At 41.2% G+C, this 12,839-nt stretch overlaps 2 protein-coding genes across 2 annotated transcripts in view; both read right to left on the bottom strand.

The window, feature by feature from the left end:
- The window catches only part of LOC139342730 (pleckstrin homology domain-containing family G member 3-like), a 31,789-nt gene extending 29,960 nt beyond the window's left edge, over positions 1-1,829 (bottom strand). The window contains exon 1 of the mRNA XM_070979973.1: positions 1,703-1,829. The gene's annotated coding sequence lies outside the window, so the exon portion shown is untranslated. The remainder of the gene's footprint in view (positions 1-1,702) is intronic.
- Positions 1,830-4,365: 2,536 nt separating this feature from the next.
- Positions 4,366-11,948, bottom strand: spint1a (serine peptidase inhibitor, Kunitz type 1 a). Its single transcript, XM_070979285.1, has 10 exons — positions 11,228-11,948; positions 10,473-10,630; positions 10,091-10,232; positions 7,941-8,111; positions 7,597-7,644; positions 7,268-7,399; positions 7,083-7,133; positions 6,775-6,945; positions 5,636-5,695; positions 4,366-5,408 (listed from the first exon to the last, which is right to left on the bottom strand). Exons 1-10 carry the CDS (start codon positions 11,637-11,639, stop codon positions 5,224-5,226), a joined length of 1,530 nt encoding a protein of 509 aa, XP_070835386.1. The 5' UTR covers positions 11,640-11,948; the 3' UTR covers positions 4,366-5,223.
- Between the last annotated feature and the right edge of the window lie 891 nt (positions 11,949-12,839).

The following is a 12,839-nucleotide window of genomic DNA, read 5'->3' as shown; positions in this document are numbered from 1 at the left end:
AGAAATAGCAATTTTCACCTCCTCATCAATGACCTTTAATCACACAAGTCATACCTGGCATGTGAAGTTGGCAAGTGCCATCTTAACTGGCAAATGACAAGTGAAGACTTCCAGTTCTTTAACATTATAAATGATAGACACCAGTAGTAAGTAGCTGGGCGAGTAGTCCTCCATAATGTCCTGTAGAGTTTGGAGGGGAGAGTAGAGGGCTGCTGGGTAAAATTAGACGGCAGCTCCTCAAATAGAATTGGAGTGTGCCCATTTAAAGGTGTATTACGCCACATCTGCAGACAAACAGCTCCCTCACGCCTTTGTGGGGCTTGCCAACATCATAACAACAAAATCACAGTCAGACCTCCCTTGGGTGTCTGGAATGCTAAATCACACATGGCACAAACTCTTCACTTTTAAACAAACACAAAGATGTCAGGTCTCGTTTAAAGTCGACCTTAAGCTCTCACTGTGTAATCCTAGCTGAAGCTTGCAAACACTGGAACTTTATGGTCTCAGGAGGCACAGGTCAATCCTCAGCAGCATCAAATCAGCGTTGAACCGCTAAATAATAAAGAAGGTGGATGATGAAAAGCCCAGATGCTGGTTTTTAGAGTTATAAGGGCTCCACAGATGAAACCACCCTTGCATTCTGCAGCTCTGGTAATTTTATCACAGCTGCAGCATACCAGGACTTGGGAAGAAGGAATTAATGCCAACTCTGAGATCCAAGATACACTTGGGCAGTTTCCTGTCTGGACCACCTGGAAGGGAGTGCTGTTTATCGTACGGAGACAACATTTATCTGAAATGAAGTTGAGACGTTATTGTCTGAAAGGTCAAGTGAGGTCAAAGGAGTAGAAAATGGAACTTTTCAGTGGTAACTGATTGATTTTGTCCCATTCTTCTTCAGCAGCTGGTGGGGAAAGTCATTGACCTATGAATAGCCCGCATTTAGAGTCTCACTGTGTCTCACTGGGGTGCTCATTAGAAATGAACTATTAGGTTTGCTGGGGCCAAGCATGGGCACCATAGGGGGTGGGTATGGGATGCAGGGAAAAGAGGAAATGGCAAATGACTCAAATGCAGCATGAAGGTTAGTTTGTCTCGCAAGTCAAGTCTGACAGCAAAGTGGAAAAGTCTCATCCAAAAAAAAAAAAAAAAAAAAATGCAGCTGTCCAAAGTTCACTCAGCTGAGTTACAAAGACAAACAAGTCTTATCTGACTGAAACTCCTGCACATTCCGGGGCCAAAAGCTTGAAGGCTGTCAAATTATATTACGCAAAAGCGCACCTAAAATCTGTGTGCAATATCTGTGGAGCAGCGTCAAAAAGCGGAGGAGCTCATCATGAGGAATGTGTTCAAGTACTCCAAAGCTGAAGTCTTACGCAGAAAAATCAAGCATACAGACGTTTTATAACATTTACACTCTGAATTTGTTTGTTTTGCTGAAATGAAAGTACACTATTCCACTCCACAGCCTACCTTTGTTTTCTACTTTTAACGACAGTTCAAGATGCGCCTGACAAAGCTAATTACACGTCCAGTGATTTGCAACAGCACTCAGACACACACTGTTAATATCGATAGTATCGACAGAGAGTAACCACAGAGGACAAACCCGTCTGACATGGAGGTTAAGTTAGCTTAACTGACATAAAAGCTAACGTTGAGTTAGCTTTTGTAAAGTTGTCAAAAGCAGTTCACCAACCGAATTCGCCAACTTCTTTCCTTTCAACGACCACTGTCCTCAGTAAGACGTTTCTGTGTTGTGTCTCGATGATACTCCGTTAGTTAGCTTCTTCTTTTCACATGTTAAAAGCCGTACAGACACACACACATCCCAGCGCAGGTCATCAGCTCGTACTGCGTCCAGCCACCAAACACTGCTTCATCTTTGAAGAAGTGCGAGGAACCAGTGCTGCATTCATGACCTGTCGGAAATATGGCAACTACAAATTATTAGAGAACGCAAGTTCAAATGTTATAAGAAGAATAAGGTTCTTCTCAGGTTGTATCTCATCGTGGTAAAATGATGGTAAAAAGTATGTACTTTATTTCCCCTTCTTATCACTTAACCCTCCAAATTAGTTAATGATATTCAGTGGATGCATTTTGTGGTTTTGGTGACGATTGTGACTTCCTGACAAAAACGCTAGAATAAGTACCTCAAAATAAGTAAATTAACAATAAAGTCATATTTATAATTTTTGAAAACGTTTGTTTTCGACAAAAGCGGGAAAACTAACTATTGCAGACAACCAGTCATAAGAGTGTCAAAGTTACGAGGAGCACGTGAATATAACCAAGGACCGCCTGTTTTTGACAAGCCAGTGTCTGTTTGGAGAGAGACAGAGGTGTTCCCACATATTCACATCTGGCCTGCATAGTTTGGTAGCTTCTGTCAGCATGAGATCGTTTAAAAAGGGGTGAAGAAACATAATGTTTTTCCCATAAACGCATTTTAACTTCCACTTATGGTAAAGGTTGTACATATGCAAATCAATGACAGGCTTGTGAAAGAACATAATGAATTGTAACCCTGCCAATTACATTTATGACGGTCAGGTCAGTTAATTGTGAGGCTCACAAAGGATGACTTCAGTGAATCATTTGGGTGGCTGCTAATTTATGTCTGGCTGATTAAATAGAGAGGGCGTTTTTACTTTGCACAACCCCCTCTCTGCCTCCATACAGACTCTGAAGAAAACAATATGCTGGACGACTTCACTGAATGAAAAGTTATCCTGGATATTGTGAATGTGAAAATGCAGCTCCAGATACCGTATGAGATCTTATAGAATTAACTTGCTCTAGTACTATGTGCAGCTTTATAGCTTTAAATATTTGTCACAAAGCAAGATGCGCGCTATCCTAAAGAATCTGAATAAGACAATGACTTTATAATCAAAATAAACAGAGTTTGCGTGGCCCGTATTAATCAGATTTAGCCGCAAAATGCTGCGGAGTAGAATATCTAATGAGCAATGTCGCCATCTGCTGGTAAAATAGGACAATGCATCCGTCCAATGTGTAGCACAGGTGGTGCACGCCTGAAATTTAAACTTAAGCAAAATTGAAATACGTATTATTAATTCGGATTTTACAAAGTAATTCTATTCATATGATTAATATTTAAAAAAAATACCAGTAACAATATTGTGAAAAAAAGAAGAGCTATTCTTTATTGAAGGATAATAAAAAGTCTAATAAAAAGCATTTTTGACTCCTCCAGAAAGAGGGTTATTGGTCATCTGACAACTGAAGGAGTCAGTTCATAGCAACCATATGTTTAATCCAGTCCAGTAATAGTGTATGCAGATGAAGCACTCCTGAGCTGTTCAGCCACCAGGGGCAATGTGTCTCTTCCTTTCTTACTTCAGTTTTAATATGAAAAGATTATATGCTTATGAAGTATTTGCAGATTATGATACTGCAAAGGACTAGCAATAGACAGAGTATTTATTGTGCGGGCTAATTGTTCTACGATATCATGTCTATTTGATCAAAATCAAGCAATGTATTAGTGTGTGTGGACTAGATTATAAATGATAAAACATGCAGTGCATATTGTTCCCATAGACTGTTCTTGTGCTAATTATAAACGCATAATTTAAATGTAGTGATATAACGATTTGACATACTGATATGACTTATATCAGTGGTTCGACAGTCGACTGGAGGTTGAAAGATCAGTTTGTACAGATGTATCGTCTCAAGGTACAAAGTTTGTCAGCCTGTGATCTATATGTTGAATTTAAACATTTAAAATTTCAAAGGAAAAGTAATGAAAGACTATTACTTATTGTCAGGGAAAGCAACACCAAAATCCCAATGGTAACAGAAGAGGGCTTTGATGGGAAGCACAGCATCGGTTATCTCTCTAATGACAACTGTATGGGAAACAAACATCACATTTTATTTGAATGTAAGAAGGCAAACACAATGAATAGGTAGAAGTACTCGCCTAAGCACTATTTCAACAATCAGTGAAAAGCAGAGCACAGATAAGTTTTAAACACGCAAACAAACAAAAAAAATTACACAAAACTAAAAGTTCCAAGTATCACATGTGACAACATGAGGGAATTGCATTAAATGAATTAAATAAAATTTTGCCTGCAGTCACTCAGCAGCAACAACAAAGCATGTGTCTTATAATGACAGTAGTGCATAAGTTTAACAGCTGAGCAGTCAATCACACTTAATCGATAAAAGGCTGAACACGTTTAAAAAAGCTGGCATCTTTTATAAGAAAAAACAAAACAAAACAAAACCAAACCACCCAAATACCTCTTAACATTTTTAATGAGTATAAACATCACGATACTGCCAAAGTTACAGAAACCTGTATCAGGTCATATGTACAGTTTAAAATGTTGAATATTCAACAACAAGGCTGCTTAGTATGGTATCAATGAGCATTATTTAAACAATGCATTATGCTTGGTTTCAAAATAATTTTCAAAATTCACTGACAAAATAAGCTTCTCTGTAAAATATCATTTTCTCAAAATTCTATGATTATGTACAACATTACGCATGTGTGTGTAATCCAATGTAACAATGGAGTATAAACAAGATAAAAAACAAATCTGGCAGAGTGAAGAAGCAGGTGTGGCAGGACTTCAGGATGCTAAAGGGATCACCATACAACATTACATATCCGAAAATTTCCCAGAGATCAGTTTTAAGACGACACAAGGGACTCTTGACTCTTACTTTGAAGTAACCGAACAATGTGGACCTACTGACAATTATGAGTCTGACATCAAAACGGTCTTTGTTTCAGTGAGAGTTGCTCACTGACAAACATCAGAGCAGTTAATGGAAGCAAGTACAACGAAGCAGAACATATTTATGAATTCTGACTGGTCTCATGGGACGATAGCCGGCCGTCATCTACCTCGGCTCTAATGAAAGTCCTTCCCTTTTTAACCTGAGTACAAACTGATATTCGACAACTCGTTTCAACGAGGCACTGCATTACAAACAAGGTAAAAGTCAAATCACGAGACATCACATTACATCACTGAAGACGCTCTGCCTCCTGCATACACCACCCTTACAAAATACATCCATATCAGGACAAAGTACAGACAGATCCCCTCCAGCGCAGCCAGCTGACATGGTTTCCACTTTCATCAATCTCAGTTTGTTCAGGTACGACACAGCTCTGGCAACCGCTGTCATTCACCAGCAGGGCTGGGGTCAAAGGTGAGGACTGAGGGGTCATATGGGCTTGGTGGTGCTGTTGTAGACCAGACGCTCTCTGTCCTCCAAGGTGACCGGGACAGTGTTGACAGGCACACGCTGGTGTTGTGAAGACTTCTTCCTTCCCTTCATGAGGCAGTACACCAGGACGCCAATCAGGATGAGGATAGCTATACCCAGCAGGACGGCTATTGCTATAATACCTGTTAAATGAATTGAAATGCATTTTGAAAAGTTTACTGAGTGGTTGGTCAAAGCTGAGAGAGGAGATCGTAAAATCAAATGCCAGCTCAGTGAACTGGAGAAGGGCACTGGAAGAGAACGAAGCTTTGACAACATTACTGAACAGCAAGGAACTGGAGGTCAAAGCCAACGGAGCTGTGCAGTTTGTCTTTAGGTGAAAGAACAGAGTGAAAAAAGGGTAATATACCTGTCTTGCTTTCGGCCACTCTGCCTGCAGTTTGCCCGTCTCTGGCAAATACGTCCTTTTCTGAAAAGAAAAAAAAAAAAGGTGATTTAATTTCAGAATTTTGACGAGGTACATGACAACATACACATGCAAAACACAAAAAGAGTTCATTAAACATCAACGTGCAAAGATTACACTGATTTAACATTACACCGGAGACTGTTCATGATGTTACCCGTAGGTTTCTGACGAGCCACTGTGTCGCCCAGTGACACTGAATCTGGGTGTTAGCGTCTCTGCAGCGCCTGACTCTGCCAAACATGTTTATTTCTGCTGCAAAGTTGGCCATTTTAATATGGAAGTCTATGGGGATTGACTTGCTTTTAGAGCAAACCTCAAGTCTCTCAAGTGTGCAACCGCGCTGCAGAAGCAGAGATTAAAGTGTTTTATATGACTTTATTCTTCTTTGTCAAAACCTGGTGCCAACAGCAGCTAATGAAGCTGCAAGCCCCGAGCCTCAGACGGAGATGAGGAGGAGCAGACTACAGAGCAGATTTTTTAGCATTTTCAAACAGCCTCAGTCGACAGGGCAGCTCTGAAGCCACAAAAGCATTTCTACAACTTTTTTCACATACGCTGAGAGAAGCCGTGGAGTCTGGGGTTAATTTTCTGTGGGTTTCTCACTATAAACCCATGTGCATTTCATTTTGCTACATCTTCTCCTTGAAGCAACATCACTTAAAAAACAATCATGTTTTTTCCCCATTTAACATACATTAAAATACTTTGTAGTTTCATATCAGTTTTTTTTGTTTTCCTGTGTTGTCAGCTGCTCCCCCCTGGGCCACCGTAGGGGATAGGTGGTTAGAAAACAACCTAGATATTATAAAGTGCTGACACCATTTTGAAAGCAGTAGACGACAGAACGCAGACGCAAACAAAACCATCTCATCAGTGAAAATAATTTGATAATAATAAAGAATTCGAGTGGAAATGGATTGCTTAGAAAATGAAATTGGAAATGACTGCATCTTCATGCGCCTCTCACCAGTGTGTCTGTGTGAAAGATGAGATGTGTGGTATTCTGCAATTTTGTACAGTGTATATCTTAGATGTACAAATAGGAGGTTAATTTACCAGGATGATTCTTAAGGACCCACCTGTTACCCCACGGCAAAAGTTCACACAGGAGTTGCGAGAGTCAAATCTGTTCTCATTTCCTTGGCAGCCCCCGTAGTTGAAGCGGAAGCAGTCCTCATGCTGGGGGCTGTAGTACCACTTGGTGAGACTGTCCCTGCAATATCCTGTGTCTGGAAGCTCTGTGCAGCGCACTGTAAATGACAGTAAAGGAGCAGGTGGCGTGAGATTGTAGGTAGTTAACAGATGGCAAGAGTAGGTTTTACAATTACAACAAATTATAAGCAACAAAAACCATGTCAACAACTAAAAAATATAAAAGTTCAATTACCTTTTTGTTCATTCACTGGAATCTGCAGCAGAATGTTAAACTCTTTGTCCACTAACAGGCACACAGAACATAATTCACGTTAGCATGTTTGTGCAGAAACCTTTATCAGTGTCACATTATTGCTGCATTTATAATTCCATGAGCCTGTATGAAAATGAAGCCTAGTTTGCATGGTCGTTGCTCACAGTCCTTGCACTTCTGCTCATCTGAGCCATCGGAACACTGCGGGGTTGAGTCACACTCCAGGCCCGGGTCCAAACAGCAGCCGTTTGCACAGGTGAACTGCTCTGTGGTACACGGAGCGCCGCATTTTTCTCCTGTGGCACACAAACACAGAAGAAGGCTGGTGAATACCGGTGGAGCATTTAGCATCTAAAGAGCCATATACTTCCCTGAGGACTGAAGTGTCAGTAGAGACCAGAAAACAGAACTAAGAGAAAGTGAATATTGGATTTACAGCACATTTTTTAGCAAAATTCTATCAGTAGGTAAAATAAATGTTGAATTCACCAACCTTGAGGCACGAGACCTGGTAAACCTCTACCAGCTTTAACACTATTTTCTGAAAGACAAACAACAAAATGGAATTAGGCAACTCAGGGAGACTCCAGGAAGTTACTGCCCCAGTCAAAAGATAGCCTGGCACATAATGCACAAAACCAAAATGTATGGTTTTTATACAAACAAATGAGATATATTGTATTCATTATTGAGTTTTAGAGGTGCTGCTAAAGACACACAATCCAAATTTATGGGTGCAGGTCACTGTGGTGACATATTGTACCGACACCAAATATACATATACTGTATGCATACACTGCAGAAAACTCATGTATAAGAGCACAAAGCACAAGATACCTGTTGAGCCAGAGCAGGCGCCGGTGCACTCGTCCATGGATAGATAGTTGTTGAGATTCTCCCTGCAGCCCCCAAACATGAACTCCTCACAGTTCTTCGAGGCAGCATTGTAATGCCAGCGAGGAAAGGAGCCGCGGCACGGCCCAATCTTCTTTGGAGCCATACAGTGGTCTGATGGGACACAAAGGATTACGTTTGATTCACAATTAAAAATCAGAGTTTGGTTATACTGCCTGAAAATCTGTGGTTACTTTGTACCAGTATTATACAAATCTCACCAGTAATACTATCACAGTGGAAATAACTGTTCCACTGGCAAGAATCTATTCTGTTTTAAGAGCTTCCACCACTGTGAGAAGTCTAAATTTGAGAGTTAATGATTCAGTTGCTTCCCTACACCATGATGTCACGCGCATGGTTTAGTTAGTGGTGAAACAAAGAGAGGAAAGTGAGGACCAGCACTAACACTAAGGCTTACTAACGATGAACTCTAGTTATAAAGGATCAAAGATGTCTTATGTGCTCAACAGACTAATCTTCCTTAGAAGTCACCACTCACCACAAAGGCTGGAAGATACTGATCTAATGTGTACCAGACAACCTCAATAGACACTTGTTTGAAAATGCATAAACCACCATGACTAACTATTGGTTTTGTCTTAAGATATCAGATGTGATGTGATTTTGTCTCGTGTCCCAACAGCCTACTTTCAGTGTCACATAATTACACACGAGACTGTCCCGTAGACACAAATGACAAAGAACTGGTGTGTTTCTATAGACAGAGAGGTTAGAGAAGACAATCTAAGTTGTCTGCATGCGGTTGATGAAACATTTTCTTAGCATCACCAGAGCACACGCACACCACAGCTATTTCAAAACATTACAAAGAAGTGGCCCGACGTCAAAATTATATAATGAGCTGCATCTACACTTTCATTAACTCGTTCTCATGCTATCATATCACAATGGCTTTCGTTCTTTTTCAATCCATTCATTTTTGTGGTGCGACACTTCTAGTCGCTGCCAGGCCCAGTCCACAGAGGCACATTCCTAACGCTATCCAGGACACCAGCTGTTAATAAGTAACCGCGCCACGGAATGGTTAAAAGTGTTTCTTGTCCTCAAAGAACAACCTGCACATACAGCCATGAGCAGGAGAAGGCACTTCTAAACATTAAAAGCTAATCACTTTTAACCAAGAGGATCACAAAGTCTTCTTCTTGTTTGTGTAACTCAAGCCGAAACCAGACTGACAGGTTTCGTCGAGTCGGGGGTGGAGAGTGGGATGGTGGCAGGGGAGCAGTAAAAGACTCACCAACTGCACAACTCACTTCCGTTTTCCAAAGAAACTCCAAACATAAACACGCAGTGGCGGCTCCTCTGTTGTGTTTCAAGGACAGCGACATGGATACGTCACTTGATGCCAATGATAACGTTGAACAAACCGGCCTTCCATATTTCAGAACGGCTTCCCCCCTTACACAAATCCGAATCTGGTTTAATCTTCCTATGATAGAAGCTTCTATCTCTATCTTCATGCCGTTTCGTCATTCAGGCCACAGGAATTAGGCGGGCATGCTTTGACAGGTTTGATCACAGCTACCATGGAATGGTTCCCGCTTGTGACATGCAAAACAAAAGGTTGAGCTCTTAAACAAGAAATACCCCCAAACAAGAAAACTCCACAATTCTTGTCGAAATAACACACCAGTCACAATTTGTTGGTAAATCAACAATTTGAGCATGAAATGTGCAAAATATACGAAAACATCAAAAATGTGAATAAAAGGGAAAGATTTATGGATCAGAGACAAGAACCGAAGGGCATCATCCTCTCTTACCTGTATCCCAACATAAAACACAAGGCAGGTGACTGAATAAGGCAAAGGAAATGTCAACAACAGTGAATACATGACTCATGTTTAACACTGAAACTCAACCATTTCTCATGTCAAGTGACCCCAATGAGTCTCTGTTTGCAGAGAAACCACAAAACTGGAGCAGCCAATTTTGATATTGCGGTGAGATATTAATGCTGTGCAGGTTTTGGCCTAAGTGTGAAAATGATGTTCTGTGTAAGTGTCTATGAGTATGGTCAGGACACGCTGACGTTTCTGCCAGCTTTTCCTTTCAGTCCAGATACTCACGGTCAGACTGCTCAGGAGTCAGGACCAGGACGGTGACCTTGGTGGAGTCTGACTGGCCAGTGGTGTCTATGACGGTCAACTGGAACTTGTACACCCCAGATGTCAGATTGGACACCATGATTTGGTCGTCAAAGTTGGTTTTCTACAAGGCGTGGAAAGACAGTGTTTTCTTATTATCCAGAAATGTGACTCTTGCAAGTTGGTTTTCAATGAAGTGATGAGCACAAATAAAGGATGCTACAGAGGACATTTAAAAGGAATATTAGACACACAGATGCAGGTTTACTAATAGTTCAGGAGCATTTTTTTGGTTCTAGATTTCCCCAAACTCTCAGACACACCTGTGCTGAGATCAGGTTTGCATTGCAGTCTCTTTACTCACCTCAATGATAGCATGAGGATATATAGTGAGCATTTGCCACTGGTAGGACACAATCCCGTTGTCATCTTTGCTCTCTATGCCGTTCAGTGTCACAATGTCCTGAGGCTGGACCACCAGGTCCTGGCCTCCGTTGGCCACCGGAGGACGGTCGGATTCATCTGGAGAGAGACCGTGGTATCAGTGAATATCGCACGCAAACATGCTCTACAGTCATTTGTGCACACGTGAGATAATATTACAGATCCAGTACAGCTGGAACAACCGATGAGACAGAGGTAGAAACCGAAACCTGAATAGGGGCCATTAAGGCCTGGCGTGTGTGAACATGCTGAGTGACCTGAATGTGTGGCCTCACATATCCTGATCACAAACTGTGTTTCAACACAAAACACTGAAAGATTATGAAAGAATTTACTAGAGCACACCGGAGTGGATTTTTCCTAAGTAATTGAGCCAAAAAGATTGATCAAACTGGTCCCGTGAAGGGAAAGTAACACTTTACAGTCACTTATCTTACCAGATGTTAGCCCAAAGAAGAATGGTTATTATGGCTAACATTGCAACACCTGATAATTCAGTTCTACAGGAACACAACAAAAGTATGAGTATCCACAGTGATCCTAAGGATAAAGAGTCCCTCGTGACGATCTCATCAACAGAGGGCCCACATTGTCACACGCATCTCCACACAGCGCGCTTTGATAGAAACGCAAACGCGCATCTTTAGGAAGTTGTTAGAAGAGCAGTGGTCTTACTTGGGACAGCGTCCACTCTAAGATAACTCTCATACACGGAGTCCAGGATGTAACTGATGTAGCCTTTCTTCCTGACAAAGCGGCACACGTATTTCTTTTTGTACAGGCAGTCGAAGAGAAAGCAGGAGCTGACCAAGCCTTCATCGCCTGCTGTCTCCATCAAGGCGACGTTGCACTTCGGCTCTTTGCAGCAGGCGCTCACGCAGTCCTTGTATCGATCCAGTTTCGGCGACGAAATGAACGTCGCTCCGTCTTTCACGGACTCATCGGTATCGAGAATAAAATCGTCCCGGCCTTTCTTGAATCGGGCCAGGCATTGCTCTCCAGCCTCCTGGCCACAAGTGGAGTCCAGAACAAACACCAGAATTAGGAGCGCAGACGCTCCTAATTGGCCTTTAAGGAGCGAATTCATTTCTTTTAAAAGTCCTGTAAATATTTAGGCTGAATAAAAATCAAATCAAGATCACCTGTGATGACAGCAAAGTCTACAGAGAATAAAATTACAGCGTATTGTTTGGAAAAGTCAACTTCCAGCAGTGTTTAGGCCGCAAATGGGCAAAACAACAGTCTATCAAATCCAACTCCGGAAAGTGGCTCCTGACTTCCTGCTGTGCATCCACAAATGCTTCAAAAGTCCCACAGAAACTCTCCAGACAGGTCGGATCCTTCACAGCTCCGAAACTTTCACAAGAGACTGATGTCGACAAAAACTTGCGCGATCGACGACATGGCCCAGGTGACTCACCTGAGAGATACAGGAAGTGAAATTCCACCTCTGAGATGCCACTCCCTTCTGGCTGTTATATGACTGGAGCTGCAGTGAAAACAAGGGCAGAGCTGCGTGTGTGAGAGAGAATGTAAAGCATTGATTACACATGGAGGTATGTATAATAGTGAAATGGTCTCACATTGTGAAGGAGATATGGCCTTTTATAGAGAGAGAGCTGCTTCCACACACCCTTTCTTCTTCAAAAAAATTCAAACATTATAACCTTTAATTTTCAACCACTTTCAACTTCTACAATGAACATTGAACTCCCTAGTTTTGATTGAGTCATTATGAATTTCTCAATGGAAGTACCACTATAAACAAGTTCTAAGGAAGTAAGACTACAAAAAGAGTCACGCAGCTATAGAGGACAATGGTAGGATAGTTCAGAACCAGAAACTGCTGGAATTTGACTCCAGTTCTTAACTTGCCCTCAATGTTACGCACGGAGCAGTTTACAGAAAAATAGACATAGAGATGCAACTAAAGAAAAAGAGATACAGGTAAAACTACACATAGAAAAAAAAAAAAAAAAGAAGTTGGCATTGCTCATTGTAGAAGTTGGTAAATTACTCCCATACATACATACATACATACGTACGTACGTACGTACGTACATACATACAAACATACGTACATACGTACATACGTACATACGTACATACATACATACATACATACATACATACATACATACATACATACATACATATGTACATAGAGGCAACTTAAAACAAATAACAGTGGCCAACAACATGCAATGTCTATATCCAAGTCAAGTGGTGGGGGTAGGTGATTAAAAATATATTGTATGATGATGAGCTTACTAATTATAATGTTAAA

Source organism: Chaetodon trifascialis, chromosome 14, assembly GCF_039877785.1.
Source record: "Chaetodon trifascialis isolate fChaTrf1 chromosome 14, fChaTrf1.hap1, whole genome shotgun sequence".
NCBI lineage: Eukaryota > Metazoa > Chordata > Actinopteri > Chaetodontiformes > Chaetodontidae > Chaetodon > Chaetodon trifascialis.
The sequence above is the reverse complement of the archived record's forward strand: the minus strand, read 5'-3'. Positions and strand labels throughout refer to the sequence as shown.